Source organism: Trichosurus vulpecula, chromosome 2 (genome assembly GCF_011100635.1).
Source record: "Trichosurus vulpecula isolate mTriVul1 chromosome 2, mTriVul1.pri, whole genome shotgun sequence".
Lineage (NCBI taxonomy): Eukaryota > Metazoa > Chordata > Mammalia > Diprotodontia > Phalangeridae > Trichosurus > Trichosurus vulpecula.
The window spans coordinates 352,963,229-352,987,862 of record NC_050574.1 but is presented as its reverse complement, the minus strand read 5'-3'; the positions used below and the strand labels follow the sequence as shown (position 1 = coordinate 352,987,862).

The 24,634-nt window shown below is 40.3% G+C and overlaps 1 protein-coding gene across 1 annotated transcript in view; it reads right to left on the bottom strand.

Annotated features, from left to right (window-relative positions):
- MYH15 (myosin heavy chain 15) overlaps positions 1 to 24,634 on the bottom strand; it is a 110,216-nt gene that overhangs the window by 2,115 nt on the left and 83,467 nt on the right. Inside the window, 7 exon segments of the mRNA XM_036744129.1 lie at positions 2,724 to 2,858; positions 9,249 to 9,344; positions 13,167 to 13,271; positions 15,196 to 15,366; positions 18,428 to 18,553; positions 22,674 to 22,877; positions 23,324 to 23,516. Of these exon segments, the coding sequence (XP_036600024.1) occupies positions 2,724 to 2,858; positions 9,249 to 9,344; positions 13,167 to 13,271; positions 15,196 to 15,366; positions 18,428 to 18,553; positions 22,674 to 22,877; positions 23,324 to 23,516 (1,030 nt within the window).

Here is a 24,634-nt window from a genome sequence, read left to right as displayed (position 1 = left end):
GACATCACTCCACTTAGAACTGTTGTAGATTGGTTGGCACCTGCACAACTCAGGTAAGTCCTGATGGGTGTTGCCTCCTCCATCTGACTGGCCCCTGGCTTCCCGTGGCAATTTCAGGCGTGTATACATATACATGTGTATATATGTATGGGAGTGTAAATATATATATGTATATATATATGTATATGTATATATATGTACATATATATGATTTACTTCTAGTGCCATGACAGAAGCCAAAGAGCCTCAAAGAGAAGGGATAGCAATACCCCAGAAAAGGAAAGCTCTGTAGGTTGCTGCCTTTATTTTTCTCAAAAGAGATGGAACTGAAAGATTGGAGAATTTTTTTCCCTTATTTTCTTTTTGACTAAGAAATTGGTAGTCTGGGTAGTCATGTTGCTCCCCCTATTCCTATACTAATTATATCTGCCTTAGACTCTGGGGCAGTGGCTTATCAATATAATGGTGGGCCATTTTATTTTGTTTTTTAGTCTTTACAACTTCCAACTTCAGATAGTATAACAGTCAGGTTGTAAAGGATCTCAAAGACTACTTAATTGAATCCTCCCATTTTACAAATGAATAAACCAAGGCCCCAACTGGTTAAGTGATCTGTTAAAGTTCCCTCAGTCAGTCAGCAGCAGAGTTAGGATGCATGATTATTGATTCAGTGTTCTTTCCTCTCTTCTTTGACTCTTTCTGATAGAAAGGTAAAAATTGTTATTGTTCGGTCATTTCAGTTGTGTCCAACACTTCATGACCCCATTTGGGGTTTTCTTGGCAAAGATATTGGAGTGATTTACCATTTCCTTCTCCAGCTAATTTTACAGATGAGGAAATTGAGGCAAACAGGGTTAAATGACTTGTCCAGGGTCACACAGCTAGTAAGTGTCGTAGGCCAGATTTGAACTCCGGAAAATGAGTCTTCCTGACTTCAGGCCCGCCATTCTATTCACTACGCCACCTAGCTGCCTCAAGGTAAAAATTATTACCCGCATTTTGCAGGTATGGAGTTTAAATGTCATAGAGATGGGAAAATGTCACCCCAGTAGTTCAGGAACTGTTAGCGATAAAACCCTAGTCCTCTAATCTTAACGTCCCCTTGAAGCACTCCCTCACTGGTGTTCCAATTTATTAAAATAATAAATGTATCACTCCTTAGTAGAATACTTTACAAACCTTAAAGTACCATATGATTATGAACTACTATTATTATTGGGTGTCGGAATCTTTTCCTTTTCCCTTTGTGCGTGATCATCTGTCCACAGAGTATGGCTGCCAAAATATTGAGACAGTAACTAGAAGATACTGTAAGAAGAAAAGCAAAAAAGGCAAAGGAAAAGGGGAAGATCCACTGAGTGATGACCCCCAGGAAGAAGACAGCCCTGAAGGGTTCTGCCCTCACCTTGCACAAAGGAGACAGATGGTAACGCTTTAGAGACTCATTTTCTCCTGGCCTGAGAAACTGGCAGATGAGGTGGTGACATTATATAGTTGGGGACCATCAAGAAGATCAGCAGAAAAAGAAGAGGAAAAGAAAAAGAAAAAACAACCTTCCCTTCCTAACTGTTGCCTTCAACCAAGAAGGAAGCTATGGGGAGGAGGAGTCCTCTGCCTGCAGAACCCTCCCATTTAGAACTATAAATAACTCAGGGGAGTATAACGCATCCATGCAATTAATGGGACTCTATTTTCTCTGCTTTTCTTAATCATCTTTTATTAGAATGACAAGCTTGCAAGTGGAGAATCTGTCTCAGCATAATGGGGCCATCATGTTACAATTTCCTAGGGTTCCTCAGTGGGGGATATGAGCCAAGAAAGTGAGACACTACACAGATACACACATACCATGTGTATACCCATGCACACACCCACACGCTAACACCATTCATGTTTTGTGACCCTTTGACAACCATGTTATATTTTAAAAGTACAATTAGATCTGTTTGACATTCCAAGCAACTCCCTTTTAATGCCTGTCAATCAACCTTTCTCACAGGGCGGCTGATTGTCTTTTGACACAGATTAGCCTAGGCCCACAACACTGCAATGGATCTTGAAAGGAATTAGGTATGTCAGGAATCTAATCAAAATTACAAGTGTGTCCCTGTAGAACTGGTCTGGGCCCTTTTCATCTAGAGAAGAAGGAGCAGTGTAGAATGATGGAACGCTGAACCCGGGGTTAGTCCCCTTGGGCTTGAGACCCAGCTCTGACCTTCATTAGTTACAGAACTCTTAGTTATATTAGCTATATTAGCGACGTATTAGTTATGTCACCTCAGCTCTCACTTTCTTTACAAAATAGGGATAAAGAGGCTCTACTGTAATAAGGAAAGCACTTTATAAACCTTACTGCATTATATAAATATATATATATGTGTATCTGTACATATGTAGTATATACACATACATATCTATCCGTGTGTATGTGTATACATGGGGGGAGACACAGAGGGAGGAGAGAAGGAGAATGGAAGGAAGGGTGGGAAGAAGGAAGGAAGGAAGGGAAGGAGAAAGGGAAAGTGAAAGGGAGGGAAGAAGGGAAGGAGAAGGGAGGAAGAAAGGGAAAGAGGAAGGGAGGGAGAAAAGAAGGGAGGGAAGGAGAGAGAGAAGAGAGGGAGAATCAAAGTTTTTAGTTTTCATAAGCTAGGACCATAAAATTGCATAGAGCAGAGCACATCTGGTAAAGTGATTCAACGTGAGCCCTTGTATACGTGACGTACCTTTTTTCCAGCCTCTCTTGCTTTAGCCCTAAGTTTGTGGACCTGTGATTCGGCTGCCTTTGCTCTCTCCTTCACATCATCCAGTTCATGCTGCTGGGTCTTAAACTGGTACAGATATTGATTGGCTTGTGCTTCCTGTCAAGAAACAAGAAGAAGTCCCAGGGGCTCAGATGGTCTCACACTTTTCTGCTATGACCACAGTTAACATAGCAAAAGACTTGAGAAGTGTGTAACAAGATTACAACTCCTGAGTTCTCAGCTAAGCCTGTGACATTTCGGACAGATGCAGGAATTCAGTTTTCAACGTATCAGGAATTGAAGCAACAAACAGAACGAGCTTTAAAATACCCTCTAGGGGGCAGCTAGGTGGCACAGTGTATAGAGGACCGGCCCTGGAGTCAGGAGGACCTGAGTTCAAATCTGGCCTCACACACTTGACACACTAACTAGCTGTGTGACCTTGGGTAAGTCACTTAACTCCAATTGCCCTGCTTTCCCCCCCTCAAAAAATAAAAATAAATAAAATACCCTCTCTTAAATTGAAGGCCAATACACAGAGCTTAGAGATCATTTGGGCAGGTGGGTGGAGCAGTAGATAGAGTGCTGGGTGTAGAGTCAGGAAGATCCGAGTTCAAATCCAGCCTCGGACACTACCAGCTGTATGACCCTGGGCAAGTCACTTGATCCTGTTTGCCTTAGTTTCCAAATCTTTAAAATGAGCTGGAGAAAGAAATGGCAAATCACTCCAAATTCTTTGCCAAGAAAACCTAAAATGGGGTCACGAAGAGTCAGACACAACTAAACAACAGCAGAGATCATTTAATCCAACTCCCTGGTTTGACAGATGAGGAAACTGAGGCCCGGTAGGGAACTGAGGAAACTTGAACCTCAAGTTTAAGTGCTTTGCCTAATATCACACAGATAAGAAGAATCAGAGATTCAAACCCTGGTTTTCTGACTCTAATATGTTCTTAATGCTAGAGCAGTGGTTCTCAAAATGTATCACTTAACTCCAATTGGAGGGCAAAACCATTTTTATAATAACATTAAATTTTTAATTTCTAATATGGTAAACATCATTAGATATGATCCATATAAACAAAAGCTCCTGTGGGAGGGTCCTCAATACTTTTTAAGAGTGTCAAGGGGTCCTGAGACCAAAAAGCTTGAGAATCACTGCAATAGCACATTCACTTTGCACAAATTAGGTGCAGTAAATGTTTCCCAGAAATGTTGGTACATAAGGATAGACTGAATACATCCAATTTTATGTGATTGACAGAAAGCACAGCAGCCAGGGAAGTAGAGGGAGACATCGAGAGGTCACTGAGAATGTGAAATAAAGTGAGTAGCTCCCATTAAATAACTCAATTTTCATTTGTGTATGTGTTTATGAAGGCTTGTGTCACCTGAGCTTGTGTTTGCTAAATAACAGCCTTGTCTGGCCCATCTTCCTGTCCCTAAGCAGAATGGGAACAGAGTGCTTAGTGGTCAGAAAAGGAAACTTTAGCATCAAGGAGAAACAAAGATAAATTTGATTAGAAGATTAGATTTCCATTTCTGATTTGGTTTCTATTTGCTTCTATCTCTTTTAGCAGGAATGGGATGACAAGCAATTAAAAGCAGGCAAGCTGCAGAAACCACAGAATGGGGAACAGTCCTGGTGAAGAGGCCACATTCACTGTCACTCCTAGGGGTGGGAAATGAACAGGGCAAGTTTTATTTATTTAGCAGACACGAGCACTTAAGATACAAGACAAAATTCAGCAACTTAATGTGATCCATATTCCTTACTGTCTATATTTCTTTATTTCCTTCCATTTGGTCTGTATTCTATAGATCTATATTCTATTGATTGATTTTCCTATATCTTCTTGTGATTGAGTAGTATTCTATTTATCTATTTTCCTATATCTCCTTATGTTTGATCTATATTCTACTGACCTATTTTCCTACATCTCCTTGTGATCGATCTATATTTTATTGACCCATTTTCCTATGTCTCCTTGTGTTTGATCTATACTCTATAGATCTATATCTTATTTATCTATCTTCCCGTATCTCCTTAAGAATGATCTATATTCTATCCATCTATACTCTTATATCTCCTAATGTTTGATCTATATTCTATAGATCTATATTCTATTGATCAACTTTCCTATATCTTCTTGTGTTTAATCTATATTCTAATGATCAATTTTCCTGTGTCCTTTGTCTGTATTCCTGCACCTCCTTGAGATTGATCCATATTCTATAGATCTCTATTCTAATGATAAGTTTTCCTGTGTCCCTTGTCTATATTCCTGTATCTCCTTGAGATTGATCTATATTCTATAGATCTCTATTCTAATGATCAATTTTCTTGTGTCTTTGTGATCGATCTATATTCCTATATCTCCTTGAGACTGGTCCATATTCTATAGATCTCTATTCTAATGATCAGTGTTCCTATATCTTCTTGTGATTGATCTTCAGATATCCTCTTCTCCTTCCCCAACTGCTAGGTTCTCTGTCAGCCACATGAAGTCAGAAGTATTCAGTTAGAAGTTAGCCACAGTGGTTAGCCAAGAGAGACACCAAAAAAGAAGACAAGACTAAAGATCTTGGTTCAAGCAACTATGAAGGACAGGAGAAGGGAATGTTACGATGACCTGTGGAAAGCATGCTATGTTTCTTTCTGCCCATGCCAGGTAAGACTTAGGTAGACATAAAGTGCAAATTAATCTCTATCTAGAAGAAAAACTGAAAGGGTTGCAGGAACATATTTTTCCTCTTTAGGTAACAGGAGAAATTAAGTGTTCTTTGAAAGAATGTCATAAGCGCTCCAGAGAGAAAATAAAGAAGAAAAAGACAGATGAGAAACCTCACCTGTATTGGGAAGTTAAAGGTTAGAAAGGGACACAGACAAAGGAGGGAGAATAAGGAGAACCAAGCACTTGAAGCTAAATAATGGGTAGAAAGCTCTCCTTGGAGCGGGGAATGCTTCTTATACTCCAAAGAATGATGTTATGGATCAGATGCTATCAAGTGAAAGGTCACCCAATAATCGAAGAAGAAGAGATAAGTAATGGTATCTGGTGACCAATACCAAGGCAGTTAATTATTATTGGTCTGACATATAGAGGCAACTAGGTGGCACAATGGATAGAACGCTAGAGCTGAAGTCGGGAAGACCTGAATTCAAATCCATCCTCGGATGTTTACTAACTGTGAGACTCTGGGCAAGTCACTTGACCTCTGCCTCAGTTTCCCTATCTGTAAAATGTAGATAATAATAGCACCTCCCAGGATTGTTGAGAAGATGAAGGTGATAATATTTGTAAATCATTTTGGAAACCTTAAATTCGTATATAAAATGGCAGCTATTATTATTACGTTACAGAGATGTTTGCCAGCTTCTAGAAGCACATATACAGAACTGTTAAAATACTGTCTACTAAAGATCCGTGTGGGGACAAATAATATCCCCAGAAGGAGACACCTAAAGAGCATTGCTAAAGATTAGGAAGTCCCAGGCAAAACACTGAAAACCAAACAAAACACCAGCTGTGCTTCTGAGGTTTTCAATCACTACAACTAATTGAAGGTGCAGAATTCAGAAGAGAAAACTAGATTTGAGAAATGAACAGCTGGCTAAGAAGATGGTGTCTGACAGTGGGATTTGGAATCCTGAACCAAGTAAAATGTAGGAGTGATAAACTCCTGGCCAGTACTGGAACATCCCCCTAAAAGGGCCTCCAACCTTGCAACCCTAATCAAGGGCGATTCAAATGGAAAAGAGAAGGGGAAAGAGAAAATTCCCCCAACAGATCAGCCAAGTCTGGTATAATAAAGAGCAGGACATACAATAGCTCATTGGTTTCTCTTTGGAGGAAGATGATCTTCGCTTGGGAAGAATAGAGTAAAAACACAAAGCAAGGAGTAGAAATCAAAGATAAGGGATGAGATGGGATCTGTCCTCTTCAGTAAGTTCCTATCACCAGACCTGAATGAACTCTATCCCAGGGCACTGAAAGAACTGCCAGATACGACTGATTAGCTGCAGTTAGTAATTTCTGAAAAATCTTGGACGATGGGACAGGCAGGCACTAACAGGACCAGAGAAGGGCAAATACCTTCCTCGCCCTTTTTTTAAAAGGAAGATTTTGGAATCCACAAACTATAGGCCAGGGATCTTGATTTCTATTCCTAGCAAAATATTAGAACACATCATTTAAGGGATAGTTTATGAACACTTATAAGGGGAAGCAAAACAGGTCATGACAAACTAACCTAATTTCCTCTCTCCGCCACCCCCTGCTTGGGACAGGGTAAATCAGGAGGATGCTGTAAATAAATAAGATTTCAACAAAGTATTTGACAAATTCTGAAGTTATCCTTATGAACAGGCATTTCCTTGTGCACAGGAAGGAAGGAAATAAGCACTTACTGAGGGCCCACTATGTACAAGTGCTTTACAAATATTACTTCATTTGATCCTTACAACACGCCTGGGAGGCAGATGCTCCCAGGGCACCTGGGGACTATTATCTCCCTTTTACAGTTGAGGAAACTGAGGCAAGAAGAAGTTAAGTGACTTGCCCAGAGTCACCTAATAAGTAATTGTCTGAAGCCAGACTTGAACTCAGGTCTTTCTGATTGAAGGCCCACGGTCACCTAGCTACAGGAAGGTAGATTTGAATGAATGACCAGATCTAAAAAACAGTCAGAGGTTAATGACAACTTGAAGGAACTCTCTAGAGGAGTGCCATAGATCTTGTCCTTGGGTCTGCATTATTTAATATTTTTATCAATAACTTGTATGAAATATACTTATCAAATTTGCACATGACTTAAAACTGAACAAGATAGCCAAGTCTTTGAAAAATAGAGTCCGGACTCAGAAAGAGCTTTATAGATGCAACCATGTGCTAGATGAAATAAAATAAAATTTAATAGGATCAAGCATATTGCTCCATACATTGTTCAAAAAATCAACTTCACAAGTAAAGGATGGAGGAATTGTGACCAGAGACAGTCCCTGTGACAAAGATGTGGGGTTTTTAGTAGACTATAAGCTCAACATGTGTCAACAATGGGACACGGCAGCCTAGAAATCTAATTCTATTGTAGATTGCACTGCAAGGCAGAGGGCTCATAAAGAAGGCAGGAATATTTCTGTACTTCTCTGCCTTGGTTAGACCATATGTCGACTAGCGTGTTCAATTCTGGTTGCCATATTTTAGGAAGAGAATGACAAGTCAGAGCGTTGTCGAAAAGGGTGACCAGGATAGTAATAGCTCTAGAGGACATGATGTAGAAGACTGGGGTGAATAGAACAGGGATATTCATCTGTAGAAAGAGAAAATGTAAAAGAAATATGGCAGCAGTCTTCAAGTATCTAAAGGTTTGTTACCTGGATTAGACTTGTGCTCCTTGGTACCAGAGGTGGTTGTTCAGCCTTCCTTCTCTTAAGACGACCAATGACATGGGAAGGTAATGTCTTCACTTGCAAGTGAATTGGATTTCAGTGAGGCAGACCTGTGCAGTCATCAGCCCTGCTCTCTCCTACAGAATTATTAGAGTCCAGTGGCAAGACCACTGGCAATGGTCCTGGATGCAGTGAGAGACTTTGGCCTTTTTAAGCCCAGGTCTTAGTTTGTCTGAGACAACATTCATTCAGTGATTAAAGGCTAGGTAAAAATTGAGGCAAAAGATGGCCTAGTTTGACTTCCTAAAAGAATCAATCTGGGAGGGGAAGATTCTTAGAGTTTGTGGCCAGAACAGATACAATTGCTATTTACAGTCACTCTAAGCCATCAAACCCAAAAGATGACCAAGTGAGGCTTGGACTGGGACCTATTATTGGTCAATCAGTGAAAGCCAGAGTGATTGGGGTTTAAAGGCATAGTCAAGTCGCTCCATTTGAATCCCAATGGACTTTATCAAAGCGTGGTTTACCAGAGCTATATTTCAAGAAATCATAAATGAAAACTACATGAGACAAAAACTAGAAACAATGTCTGCAGACAGGCAGATTCAGGATTGACATAGGAGAAAAATTCCTAACAAGTGGGATGGGCTTCCTCAGGAGATGATAAGTTTCTTATCTCTAGAGTTCTTCAAGAAAAAAACCTGAATGACCACCTGGGGATGCTACAGAAGGTACTTTTGGAAGGACAGCTTGGACTACATGGCCTCTGAGGTTCCTTCCAACTACGAGATTCTTTGAGTCTATGTAAGTAAAATGGTATGTGTCTTTTATAATTATACGTAAGGCCCTCCCACACCAAAATATTGTAGCTAACTTGCCATAGAACCTGCCCACCTACCATGATAGATTCCTTTTCTTTGAAACATTGCTATCTCTAAGGGTGCTCAGTTAATGTGTCATTCCTATAAAGGTATCTGTACTTGTTGTCATCATTCCATAAACATTCTATTAAAGATTCGGTCATTAGATTATTTTCCCAGGTGACAATGGAATGAGAGTAGTTACAGAACAAGTAAGTTTTATGAGAGAGAGTAATTGCCACGGGTACTTACCATGGCCTCTACTTGGTGTTGGTAACTTTTCACTTTGAGCTGCAGTTTATTTATCAGATTCTGCATTCTATTGAGATTGCTCTTATCTTCCTCTGCCTGCAAGCACAGAGGACATGAATGGAGATAATTTAGGAAGGACAAGCAGACCCACGAGGTTGAGAGAAGCCTCCCATCTTGAGTAAATGGCGCAATTACTTCCTCTTAAACATTCTTGTTAGTGAGAGTTAATCATTTATTCAATGGAATCATTTCTGTTGCTCTGATGTACAAATTGAGCATTTTTGACTCTTAAAATTCTTATATGATCTCTCTCTGTCTCTGTCTTTATCCCTCATGTCTCTGTCCCTCTGTGTCTCTTTCTTTGTCTCTGTCTTTATCCCCCATGTCTCTGTCTCTCTCTTTATCTCTGTCTCTCTTTCTCTATCTCCCTATTTCTGTCTGTCTCTGTCCCTATCTTTTTCTATCTCTGTCTCTCTATGCCGCTGCCTGTCTGTCTCTTTCTCATGGCTTCAACTAGACATCCCTTTGCAGATGACTCAGGAAAAGTTTGGGAGCCAGAGGACTGGGATTCAAATCCTGCCTCTCTGCCAGCCAAGTCGTTTAACGTTTCTGGAGTTGAGTTTTCTTATCTGTTAAGTGGGAGGATTGGAGTGGATGATTTTTAGAGTTCCTCTTAGCTCTAAAATCTTTCACATTACAACTCTCAAATCTTTATCAACAGTCGTGACTTCTTACTCATGCTACAATTCCGCTTTTCCAAGTGCCTACACTTTGACTTCAGTTTTTGGATATGTTGAGCTGAGAACTATTTACAGCATTTCCCAAACCAACACTCCTGCCCAACTTTCTTGACTTTCAGTGATAACACCAATGTTCCAAAATCTTGGGCTAGAAGTCTCTGTAATCTCTTGACTTACTCCTCCTTCACCCTCACTATGTCCAATTGTTCTTCCTCTGAAATGTCTTTCAGATTCATTTTTTCTTCTCCATTACTATTACCACCACATTATGCATGTCCTGACTATTACAATATTCTGCTTGCTTTTTCCCCTGCCTCTGTTTCCTCTTCTCTCCCGTAATCCTGCACACTGGGGCTAGACTCATCTTCCAGAGATTCTGCCTTGTTCACTTCAGTCTTCCATTCTCTACCCTACACTGGCTCTCCATTGCTTACTTCACCAAGTTCATACCCTTCTGCTTGTCTCTCAAGGTGATCCATCATCTGTTCCTACTCTATCCATTTAATTCTATCTCTCACTACTCCTTAATTTTATCTTCCACTCTATCCATTTAATTCTATCTCCCACTACTCATGCACTCTAGTCAGGCTGACTTACTCACCACATTTAAAAAAAAACTGGACCTGTACATTGTAAGAGTATATGAGTGTAAGAGTATAAGTGTCTATTTGTGTGTAGGTGCAGAAAATATTCTGCTACCTAATTCTGTTCCAAATTTTGCTCTGTTGTTGCATGTCTTAATTAAATGCTCTTGCTAATTGGATTTATGTGTCTCTGGTATTATCTAGCAAGAGAACAACACATCAGATGGGGACTTGAGCTATGGACTGAATAGTTATTACCCCCAAATAATTATGTTGAGCTTGATAGTAAAGGGATACTGGTGTGTTGATGCCAGTTCTGCCCCCCTCAAATGTACACATTGCACACCTTTAAGTTTCATTGACATTTTCTTCATCACTTTCTTAAGACTAGACTTTAACAAAACAATAAATCAAGCCAAGATTTATAGCATTTATTGATTTCAGAGGTGAAAATTTAACAATCACACTAAAAATTAACAATCAGCTCTTGTGAGCCAATAAAAGCTGACTCTAGCACATTCCTGGACCGAACTATACTTCCATATAGAAACAAAGCTGGTATATAAGTAAATATGAAAGCATTCTTCAAGACATTGAAAAATGGAGGAAATTATGTGTCTTTGGTATTTTGTTCAGTAGTAAAGTCACTTATAGAAAGAAATAAGAAAAATGAATGGGAAAATACAAACATTTTATTAATGAGGAACATAATTCATCCTCAGTGGCATATACATGAGTTAAGAAAATAGCTGCTCCACCATTCTCAGAAGCAGATTAGCACAACAAGGCAAACAACCAACTCCTCTTTCAGGTTTTTGAGGAGCTTAGCTGGCCACATGCATCACAAGGAATTTTTCTAGGACCTCATAGAACCATAGATTCAAAGAGTTAGTGTGTTAAAAGGAACGCTTAGGGGTCACCTAAGCCCAATCTCCTCTTTTTATAGCTGAGGAAGCTAAAGCCCAGAGATATTAAGCAACTTGCCCAAGGTCAAACAAGAGGTGAGTTTCAGTTCTGGAATTCAAACCCAGATCCTCTAAGTCTAAACCAAAATGCTTTCCATTGTACCATTACTTTCCATTCTCAGCTTAGTCTAGAAAAATATCTGATTCCAGGGTGAGTTGCACATTCTTGACAAGGATTGAAGGAAAAACTCTATAAGTAATGGCCATACTTTATATTCCCTGAGCATATTCTCTCTGAAAATATCACAGCCCTTCAGAAACATTATCTACTGCCAATTACTAACACCATCCTCCCTGCTATAGAGGTGGAGAAATGTTGGCATGGAGGTCAGACAAAGAATCAGAAGCAGGGACCAGAATAGAATCTTGGTCTCCTGACTCCCAGATGGGCTGGTTCCAGCCTGTAGCAGCTAGATATGTATCAAGCATCCTTTATCTGCGTAAGGTCTATAAATTACTGCCTTTATACTTTTTTTGCCTTTCTACTTTGAAATTAGCAAGTGAACCGTATTGTACAACGTGGCTTGAGCAAGATGGGGTCTTTCGATCTGAATGGGTGTACTTTTTCCCCCTGATTGATTTTCATTTTCTCTGGCCTATTTTTTCTTTCTCTTAAATGCATTGCAATTGCAAGCTTGTATTGTTATTTTAGAGGTGCTGAAATCAACTTGTGAGACTCTATGAAGGTATGGTATTTTTCTGTATACAGAGGGGGAAAAAAGACAGTGACCAGCACACTAACTTTGGAGGGAATCTACAATATTAATAAAGTCCCATGAGATGTCATTGAGTAAAGAATATTTGAGGGCTGGAAGTGATAACACCTAGCTGATAAATAGCCTGCTAGTAATATATCCATGTTGTAACACAGATCATTAGACTGCTCCGTATCTTTGATTTTTTGTGGAACCTGAAAATCGGGAGCAGAATTGGCCTCTACTTTAGTCCAGTTTCCTCTTACACATCTCACAGGAGATGACTTGGCCTGCCTGCCATTCTTTTCATTTACGCCCTGTTCTCACCCAGCTTCATAGAGAAAGTCGTCTTTCTGAGGGAGCTGTAGGCACCAACTGTGAAAAGTGACTTGAGTATATAAATAGGTTTTCACTTTTAATTGCGGCTTGCCAGTCAGCTCCTGCTTCCTGAGAGCTCTGAAAGGGGAGGGGCTCACCCATACCACTAATAGCATGGGAGACCAGGAAGGGTGAGTCAGTATCTACAACTGAGGACCAACGAAAATGGAGAGTGAAAGCAGTGGGAGAGTGAATGCCATTTTACATTTGAAAGACAACATTTCCTCCTAAGGGAAGGATGCACGATAAAAAAAAATGTAACAACAAATACCACAATAATACTAGCTAGCACTTATTGAATGCTTTACGGTTCACCAAGTACTTTGCATTGTTATCTCATTAAATTCTCACAACTCTGTGAAATAAATGCCACCATTTATCCCCATTTTTCAGATGAGGAAACTGAGGCAATGAGAGGCTGAGTACTACTTACCACCCAAGGTCTCACAGGTAGTAATTGCTTGAGGGAAGATTCAAATTCAGACCTTCCTAACTCCAAGTCCAGGGCTCTATCTACTGTAAGACCTCACTGCTTCAAATAATTTTCCCACAATACCTGATAAGTCAGCTCCGCAATGGACCTTTCAAATTTACGGGTGCCATTCTGGGCCTCAGAACTCCGACGTACTTCACATTCTAGTTTATTTTCTAGTTCACGGATCTGCAATCAAAACATTACCTCAGTCTACTAGTTGATGGAAAAATGGGTATTTCATTGCCTAACCCATAAAATCATTGGAAGGGGAGTAATTAAGGGATGCTTTAGAATCTCTCCATATTGTTGTCTTTAAAAATAGGGTCACCTGTTTGGGAAAATTATCTTTCTTGAAGACTGGACCAGAATTGAAATGGTCTGTTTATCAATCATGCATGAATTGGTCCAGGGTGGGGAACCTGTGGCCTCGAGGCCACATGTGGCCCTCTAGGTCCTCAAGTATGGCCCTTTGACTGAATCCAAACTTCACAGAACAAATCCCCTTAATAAAAGGATTTGTTCTGTAAAACTTGGACTCAGTCAAAAGGCTGCACCCCAGGACCTAGAAGGCCATATAGGGCCTCACGGCCTCAGGTTCCCAACCCCTGAACCAGCCTGTTTCTTCCATAGTTCAAAGTCTAATTCAGATGTGAGAAAAGTCTAAGAATTCCCCCTGTTTAGTCACGGCATCTAAGACCCCATCAACGGAACTCGAAATCAAGACTAAGCCCAGAATATAGGTTTATGGTCTGTATAAATACACATATCATTTGAGATGTAGCATAGTTACTATTGCAGTGCCGAAAGGCAGTAGGTAGTAAAGAGCTACAAGACCGAGGTTTCTACGTTTGTAACCTTGTGAGCCTAGACAATGCGTTTATTCCCATTTTACAGATGAAGAAACTGAGGCTTAAGAAGATGGATGCCTTTACTGTTTACTTCACAAGGCTGTTGTATGGAAGGCACCTTGTCAGCCTTGAAGGGCTTTGCAAGTGAATGATTGACATGTTGTCTTTTAAAATGATTCGAATAAGGTAGACATTGCAACCTGTGTAATGACCGACGATTTTTAGGTAGCACTTAAAGGCAAACAAAATGCTATACAGACATCATCTCATTCAGTCCTCACGACCCTATTTTACAGATAGTTCATTGATGCTCGGAGGATTAAGTGGCTTGTGCATGAGCATGCAGCTAGAACTGGAAGCAGGATTTGAATCCAGGTCATCTTCACTCCAAAATGCAGCACTCTAAATGCTATGGGTACCATATTGCTATCGTAGTACAGGAGACAGATAGATAGATAAATATAGATATAGATACATATAAACAGATAAAGGACTATCATATATAATACATATTTAATGGTCTAGTATATACATATGTATGTATATAGTACAGGACCAGGACCATCATATTTATATACAATTATATATAATTGTCCTATACATGTATGTGACACACACATATACATATGTGTATTAATTTCTACAACAAAATGCCCCAAATAAATGGGCAGATATAATAGAGATTCTGGCATCTGGCCCCCTCACCGTCTATCCCAAGACCATTTTGAAGCACCTAATACAATATCTTACTCTAGAAATGCCTTATCTGTAGGCCTGAAAACAATGAGGAAATACTAAACCAAAATCAGGTAAGCCTTGAACATTCTCAAGGAAAACACTATAGTGGTCAAGGTAGTTGGGTCTAGGTAGTGTGGAACTCAGGACAAAAACAATCCCTTGAGGTTTGGGGAAGGGATTTCAGATTTTGGGTGGGACTATGGAGATGAGGCCCCAATCCCATGGCCAGGCCTGGGAAAGGTGGAGTTCTATGGGAAATGGAACATAGTGCTCCTAACAGCTTTGTATGGGGAATCAGACATTGTTACTCCTATTCCTTCTCCTTTCCAATAAGGATTAGGGTTGTCCAAATGTCAAAAAATGGGGAAGGGCAAATGTGGGCCTAAGATTCAAGCCTCCTTCCTCTTTTTATTGTGATGCTTTGAGCACTTGCCTTCTGCCTTATTTGTATTCCCAACATATCTCCGGCTACCTTAGTAATGGGTCCTAATGGGACCTGTCCCAATTCAAAGTCAAACCCATACCCTGGTTTCCAGTTTCTGGATCTGCTTACTGGCCCCCTTTGCAGTATTCTGTTCAGCATCTTCTAGTCTTTTCTGTAAGTCCGTGATGGTCTGTTCCATGTTGTTTCTTATCCTTTCCATGTGAGTACAGGTGTACTGTTCTTTCTTCAAATTCTCTGACAACAATGCTGCCTGGAATAATAAAAAGGTGACAGTATTTCACCAGCCACCCTTACAATATCGTATAGTAGATAAGGTCTGAGATGGGGAGTTAGGAAGATCTGGGTTCAAATCCTACTTTAGACTCTTATTAGTGGTGTGACCATGGGCAAGTTAATGAACATATATATTTGTTTTCTTTGATGTAAAATGAAGCAGGTGATTCTTCTACTGCCAGGGAGGTGATAAACTTAAAACGCAGTGGGAGACATTTTCATGCATGGCCAATGTAGACATTTGTTTTGCTGCTTATGTTGCATGTTTTGTTTTTGACTTTTGGGTTGGTTGGTTGGTTGGTTTGCTCAATGGAGGGGGTAATGGGAGAGATTTTACAAATGCATGTAAAATTATTTTTAAAGTATTAATAAAAGTGAGGTAATTGGATTCAATAGCCTCTAAGATATCTTCCAGTAAATGTATGATACTATTGTATTTTTAGGGTTTGGTGAAGTATTAGGCCTCACTACTGCTTTTTTCTCTCCATCTTTTAGCCTCTCTGCAGCTATGGTTGCTCTTGCCACCTTTCAGTTTCCCCAAATTATACATGGTTTAGGTCTTAGGAAAAGCTTGAGAAAGAACAAACTCGAGGCTGCATTGCAGCCCAGATTGGCACCATCACACGAGACCATGAATGTGCATCACATGAAAGATGGCAAACTCTGTTATATATACTGAGCCAAAGAAAACATGGAAATCTTTGCAGTGGGAAAGGGAAGAAGTGGAAAAGTCTAGATAAGAATAGATTTCTTTTTTTGGATAATAAAGCACAATAAAATATATATATGTATGTACATATAGACATATATGTATGTGTATGCACACACATATGTATATATACATGCATATTTATATATCTATATGGAAAAAGAGAGAGGGAGAGAGAAGAGAGAGGGGGGAGAGTGAGAGGAGAGAGAGAGAGAGAGAAAGAGAGAGAGAGAGAGAGAGAGAGAGAGAGAGAGAGAGAGAGAGAGAGCTGTTATTTCCCTAGTATAGGGAATTCCCAAATGAGGAAACTTCCTCTACCAATACAGGTCAGCATCTTCTCTGTAATCTAGAGTCTTAGATTATTCCCAAGAATTCTAAGACCTAGAGTAACTTGTCCTTGTATACCAACCAGTATATCAGAGGCAGGTCTTGAACTTAAAATTCCTGACTCTAAGGCCAGAACTCTCTCCACTGTACTATATTGTCTTTCTATTCCATTACATTTATGTACCACAATTTACTTAACCATTCATCCTAAAGTCTTTTTTTCTGTTTTATTTAATGTCATAGATCACAGAATTAGAGCTATTAACTGTGGCCTTCAAGAACCTCCCATCAGGCCACTATTCTCAGCGTCTATGAGCAGGGCAGAGTTGGGTTAACTCTTGTTCATGAAGCATACCCCTGGCTTTTGCCTGATGTCCATTCTCATTGTGTTTTACTTCATTAAAAGCTGTCCTTCATGCATATAATAGTTCCTGGGAACACTGCCCTTCAGAATTAAAGCTTATCTATTTGTCAAGTTCCCAGCCATCTGCCTAACACCAAACGTGTGAGAGATCTCAAAAAAGACAGAGAGGACAGGACATAGCATGCTTTCCTGAGACATCTCCAGACAGCCCTGTGCAGGGCTGGTTGAGAATGAATGGATATGTGGAGAGGCTGTGGAGGAGTTTTCACTTCTCAAGATTGTCAAGGACAGCTTAATAAGACACCAGTGTTAGAAGGAGTTTCAGCTTTTTATAACTTGCTACTGCATACACTTGTCAAACAGAGACAGGAAAGAGAAGAGAGAATTCATCAGAGATAAGCTACTCTCTGGGGATGAGAGTTCACAAACATTCAGATAATTGTTTGTTCTTGGATAGCAAACACATTTTCAAGCTTTCTCAAGCCACCACCCATCTCCCTCCTACCAGCATCTGCTTTGATTCAGAATGTCTGAATGACAGTGCTCATCCCCGTCCCATACCTTCTGTAGAGTTTCACATTTAGCATTGGCACAACTACTGTGATTTAGTGAAAATCTTTAGAGGTTTAGTGCTTCAGGTCAAGGTATAATTAGGAGTTCTTGGGACATTTGGTGAGAGAGAGGGCAAGTGATTGGGTATCACAGAGGACAATCCATTCCATCCCCCAGAGCATCCAGGCCCATACCTCTGTGACATGGTCAATAGTTCTTGACCACCCAACCTTTAGAAAGGATGTGGATGATAGGTGTGGAAGAAGGTGAGTTGTGGGAGAGACACATCATGATTACAGGACCAGATATGGGCAAGGTAGTGAGGAAGAAAGCCCCCTTTCGATGTTGGCACCCTAAGAAAAAAATCCCAGTTACTTTGCACTAGTTATAACTCTGACTCAGACCATTACTTGTAGGAACTATGGACATGCAATCTTCTATTCTGCAGGACTCTAATAACCCCTAAAGGAAACCCTCATTAAATAATAATTTCTCTGAATCTTTGCCTCTTTCTCCTTTTGCATCCAAAGTGCCAGGTTTTTGCATGGATTCAAGACAGTAGTATTGTCAATGGAAGAGAAACACCTACAACTCCATTAAAGAGGAATACTGAAAGTTTGTCAAACCCCCAAATCTTTCTTTACTAACCTGCTCTTGCCTTTCAGGAGGTGTATGAGTTATAAAAAAGTGAACGCAAGATTCTTTCCCACTCACTGACACAAACTATTAGTGACTTGAGGCAAATAGCTATTTGAAAGCTTTTTGCAAGGAATGGCAGGATGTTTATGATGTTTCTAGAATACAGGACACATTGATCCTCACATTATAGATGGTTTGCATCCCTTTTTTGCTTCCTTCTTGTAAAGGGTTTTACCTGGATCAATTCAACAGTTAGGAGAAAGATGGCATTAGCTGGTTTTTTCAAATAAACTTAGATACAGAGACACCAACCAACCTATTCCTGATCATGAGGCAGGGGAATGGCACAGACACTACCCTTGTTTGTTGCCCCGTATTTGATACTGTCCTTCAACCATAGCCCAATACTGTGTCTAGAAAATAGTGGAGAACCAACTGTCTCCTTACATCATTAATTGCCTTCTTAGCTTTTTCTTTAGCACTCTGACATTCTTCTGTGGCATCTTCTAATTCTTTCTTCATACGGGCACTGTCAGTCTCCCATTTTTTCTTCAGGGTGAGCAGGCTTGTATTCTGAAAAAGGAAGGGGGGGAAGGGAGGAGGGAGAGAGGGAGGAAGGAAGAAAGAAAAGCAAATAATCATCTTAAAATTGCCTTAAAATAACTACATAGAATTCCACAATTGGTTAGTTCATTTAGGTAGAAAAATCCAATCATCAGTGAGGAAGGTAAATGAATAGACATAACTAGGAAGGGACAATTGGGGCTCTGTCCCAGGGTAATAACATCCAACTGTATGCTTCCTTCCCACTATGAACATATGACCCATTACTCCAGCACTTCACAATCCTCTGCCAGGAAAATGCCATGTAGTAAATAAATATCAGAGGTGAGATGTGAACCTGAGGCTTCTGACTCTTGAACCTGTGCTCTTTCCATTGTACCATGTTGCCTCCCCTATATCAACTTAACCTTAGGGGTTAAGGTCAGATTTTTTGAGGTGAGAAGGTGAAGAATTGTCACCCCTCTCCCCAAAAGGATTGCTCCTAACTTGGAGAAAGAGCGAGTTGTATTCTACCAACTGAATTTGCCCCAGGGACCAGAATTCCCACTATATATCCATGAGCAGGTATGTGGGGTGGGCAGGGGACAGGGTCCCCTATTTTGATTCCCTAAGTTATTTTTCTAAATAGGCATAAATTCAAGGAATTAATATTAAAGACACCCCCACACACACACACACACAAAGTATACATTATCCTCATGTATATCTCATCTCAACTATGAAGTAGCAAAAGGAATTAATATTAAAGACACCCCCACACACACACACACACAAAGTATACATTATCCTCATGTATATCTCATCTCAACTATGAATTCAGCAACTGGCTGAATCAGTGCAAAGCGATGTCTTCCATCATTTCAAGAAAGTGTAAACACCCTAGAAAATGTATTTTGACTTCTCCATGATTGGGAATTTGGTTGCATGCCCACCACTCCTTGAGGTGGTAAGGAGTCACTGCCCTTGGATCAGAAATTGGTGTCAAGTGGAGACACCTCACAGAGGCTGGGCCACTTAGGAAAGAAGAGTTTCCTGTCTTTCCTTTGGCTTCTTTCTCCCTTCCCACTCCTATCCCAATTTCTCCCTGTTTCTTCCCCACTGCTAAGTGGTACACAAAGACTCCTATCCTGTTCTTTCTCTAGCTGATTCCCTACTGGGAATCTCTATTACAATGCTGGATTCTGCCTTTCCTCCAATGGCTCCAGCACTGTAGATTAAAGGTCTTATAGATGCTAATTTTTAGCCTGTATTTATGAGCACAACTTTACTAAGGGTGTGATGATGCCTAGATCAGAGAGTGCCTTGTACATAAAGGCTTCATATGGCAATTTCTCACCCATTATCATTTCCTGAATTCTCCTCTAACTAACACCTTCTTGGTGTCAGGATTAAAGCTCAGAAATAGAAAAGGATCTATCCTAGCCTTATAACTAGTTCCCTGCTTCTTCCATAGAAGGATTCATTGACAATAAGCCCATTTTCCTTGATTCTTTTTTATAATATAGCCTAGCCTCACTTTTTCTAAGGCCATGTCCCCCCATTTGGTTCCCATTTCTGTAGGCATGTCCAGTAGGAAGTGAGTTATAGTTACAGGTATGTATTTTCAAGATGCTGGTTATATAGGTGGTACCTCACTTTAGAAAGTCAGCATAGCATAATGGATAGAGAATCCCTTGGAGGTAAGATGACCTGGGTTCAAGGCCCACCTCTGACCCCTACCATTCATGCAACCCTGGAAAAATAACTTAAGCTCAGTGCTTAGAGCTCAACACAGTACCTGGCACACTGCAGGTGCTTAATAAATTTTAACTGGTTGATTTAATCTCTCAGTGCCCTGGGCAAATCTCTGACTATGAGCTTCAGAATAATTGTAGATCTCTGTTGGCAGTAGGAATTTCCTCACCCGAGCATTCTCTCCACCAATGCAATCACAGATCCAGACCAAATGACAGCTATGTCATTTTATGTGACAAGTATGTTTCTGAAAAGTTGTGTATAAAGTGAAGGGCATTTTCACAGAACCACCAAACATCAGAGCTAGAAGGAAACTCAAAGAAACATAGTTTAACCTCTTCCTTTTACAGACAAAGATACTGAGTTCCAGGGTCACTGGAGAGAGAAGTTTACTTTGCAAAAGGAATGACTATGGGAATCTTTTCAATGAGAAAATAATTTTTTAAGATAGTCATACCTTTTTTTGGAAATCTAAATTTTCTTTTGCATTTTTTGGTTTTTATCTGAGATTTTGTCAATGTTAGAGAACTCCCAGTATGGAAACTTATTCCCCCAATATAGATTAGCAAATGTTCTCTAATTTACATTTATAGAGAATAGTCTGGGGCACCTGCAGTTGCCTGTACAATCCTCTTTTTCTATTCTGCTATGCATATTCAAATTATCATTTCATTTGGTGTTTGCTAAGTTCAGAATAAAAATTAACTTAAAACAAACAAAAAAAAGAGTTGTCACTTATCCATCATCACACTGTGTCAGAACTAGGTCTTGAGCCGAGGTGCCCAAGTCTCCAAGGCCTGCCCTCCCTCTACCATGTCAAGCTGCCTCTCTAAATGTTTGCATCTCGAATTTATTAAACCGGGGCACATCTATATTCCCATCTAGTAAGTCCATTATGACCTCATGTATATGGACTGATTGGAACCAAACTGAATATGGATGGCTAGGGAGATCCTAGAATGAAAGATGGGCTCCTAAAGATCCCACATGGTGAAGAAGTACCTTTCTCTTTAGGCTAACATTCATGGACCCATCCTTCCAGCAGGAAACAGTTCTGAAGTGATGAGTACTCTGCATTCATGGATCTAGGGGGGAGGTCCCCTCGCACAATAAGGCTACTCTGGGGCCAGGCAAAAGATGTTGCAGGATAAGGCAACAACCACAGATTTTCTACTCCATCCTTGTTTATCTTCTTGGCAGATCTGATCCTTAGCTCAATCAATTTTTAACCCAGATCATAGGAGTTAGAACTAACAGGGATTGTAGAGATCACCTAGTCCACATTCCCCACCTTTTAAAAGTGAAGAAACTAAGTTCCTGTGGATTAAGTCACTTGGGCAAGGTCTTCATTAAGTAATTAGCAAAGCCAAGATTTGAACTTACGCTCTATAACTCCAAGCCTAGGGCTTTTTCCATTATACTATGCTTCCCCTCCAAGTTGGAAGTCTTCCAAACTTGCCCTGGACAGAAGTAGTTTTGTATTGCCCACTAAGTGGAATTTATTGGCTGTTCTACTTCATTACTGAGCTCCCTGGGAAAAAGCATCATCTCTTCTTCTTCTTCATTAGAGAGTGGTGAACCACCATAACCACCTTCATCTCACACTCAAAGTTTTCCAGAATTGAAATATACTTTGCTATAAACTCTGAAACCAAGGAATGCCACAAGCTATCCCTAGGCCCCAACTGGAGGAATTAAGAGATAGGAGAGTTTCCAAGCCAACTAGCCAGAGCTAGGACTAGGGTTAAGCAAGGTAGTAGCTGCCAAGAGAACCACGTGCAACAGCATGTGGCATTTTACATATTGGAGAAAGCCTTTCTCTGAGATCTCTGGGCATCTATTTTGTGAGGAATCATTATATGTATCATGGTGAAGAAAGGTCTTCTAGCCAGTAACACAGAGGAGAATAATTTTAGCACTCGCCTAGAGTATGCAAATGCTTTGTATCATCACTGCATCTAGTCTCACCTCCTACACAATGAAGAAACCCTCTCATGTCCCTGGTAGATGCTTATCCAGCTTTCGCTTGACTACTTCCAGCTACAAGAAACTTATTGCTTTTTGAGATGATCCACATTTTGAGAAAATTCCTTCTCATATTAAATTGAAACACATCTCCTTGTAACTTCTAGCCCTTTGTCCTTGTTCTCCCTTCTGGATCCATGCAGAATAAATCTAATTTCTATTCAATATGACAGCTTTTTGAATATTAAAGATCACAATTGTATCTCTTAATTTTCTCATTTTCAAGTTAGAAATTCCCAGATCCTTCAATGATCCTATATATGATATGGTTTCCACATCCTTTAATTTCCTCTGGACATACTCCTGTCTGTCAATGTTCCCCTGACAAGGTAGAGGCCAGAAAGTGAAAGACCGTCCTCATTGTCCTCACCTGGGTGTGCAGCACATTCAGTTTTTCAGTGGCTTCCACAAGCTCTTGTTCAGCCAATCTCCGTCCACGTTCTGTCTGTTCCTGCAAAGACCGTAGCTCGTCCAATTCAGACCACAGGATAGCATGTTGCCTCTCAGACATCAATGCCTTCTCCTTCAGACTTTCATTCTCCTGTGTAGTTTCATCTAACTGCACTTGTAGTTTCTGTAACAAAGGGAAAAAGAAATGCTTTATTGTGGAGGGAGGGAGAGGGAGGAAGAAAGAGAGAAAGAGAGAGAGAGAGAGAGAGAGAGAGAGAGAGCATTAGAGCATTTAAAAAGCTGTTACTGGCTAATAATTATTCAAGAGAGGAAGCAGGATGGTCAATGGAAAGAACCTTGAATTTGGAGTCAAAGTACCTCAGTTCGAATTCCCACGCACAAGCTATTTGTGTGACCTTGGGACAAGTCACCTAACTTTTCTAGGCCTCAGTTTCCTCATCTATAAAATGCTGGACTAGATGGCCTTAAAGTTCCTTTCTGACTCTGTATCTACAGTTGCAGGAATGGATCTTGGTATAGGATGTTGAGGATAATGAGGATTTTCCAACCCCTAGGCTGTTCCTCTATAAATAGAAGTATTTAATTTCCTGGGGAAGAATATGGAAATACCTTGATTTGCATCTGGAGGGTATACAGAGATTTGGAGGCTTCAGATGTCTGTCTGTTAGCATGGTTGAGCTGTACTTCTATCTCGCTGAGGTCCCCTTCCATCTTCTCCTTTAGCCTAGAGGCCTCAGCTTGGCTCTTGGCTTCCAAATCCAAAGTCGACTGCAGAGAATCAATAGTACGCTGCTGGTCTCTCCTAGTTTTCAGATGACAGCCAGAAGATAAATGTGTGTGCGTGTGTGTGTGTGTGTGTGTGTGTGTGTGTGTGTGTGTGTTTGATTAAGAAGTATTACCTGCTGAGTCTACCACAGTGATTTAAGCAACAAGAAGAATTTGGGGTCCCTATTTTCTGCACTAACAAAATTGGGTCTGGAATCTTTTTGTTTAAAAAAAAATCATGATATTGACATATTAGGCTAGTAAGTGTATGTACATCACTGGTTTATTCAACCAGCATTTAAAGGACTTTATGGTTGTGGGAAAAGCACCGGACTTGGAACAAGAAGATTTAGATTAGAATCCCAATCCTGTCACTTGACTGGATGCAATACTTTGGCCAAGTCACTTAACTTCTGCAGACTCTCTCCTCTGTAATTGAAGGTAGTGGACTCTAAGACCCACCCCAGCTCTTACATTCTATGAATCTCTCCCAGCCCCAAACACAGGATATTTACAGATGAGTAAGTATGGCCTCTACTCTTAAGGAGCTGACAATCAAGTCACATAAAAAGTTAACCTCCCATGACAATATACTAGAACATTTAAAGCCTAAAAGGCAGTTTTCCCTCCCCACAGTAGGTGCTTAACATTGGCTGAATCAAACCAGCTCCTGCTGGTCATCTTAGTTTTAGTCTCCTGACAAGAGGCCTAGGGCAAGCAAGCACTCCAGTTCTTTATACCCTAAGGTCAGCTTTGCATAGAGACATCCTTTCGCCCATTCATGATGAGATTCAAAACTGCTTGCCTGTTTAGAAATCTGCCCTCAGTCTGCAATGAAGAGGTACACCAGCGTCTCTTTAGATTATATGCTTGGCAGCCATCGGTTTTGAGAAGTTGTGAGTTGAAGACAATGGAGTAACTTGTAAAAAAAATCTGACTTTTTTGTAGGAAAAAAAATAGTTCTGTACATGGGGTATTATATTATAAACTCAAGACAACTCATAGACAAAAAGGTTAACTCCTACATCTGTCACCCTTCTCAGCAAAAAGTTGATACGGAACATCCATCCAGTCACCACCAATATGTTCTCTCCCTTGAAATGTCATCCAAGAAGAGCTCTGGATTGCGTGTTTGTCTTGGAATGTTCTCAGAAG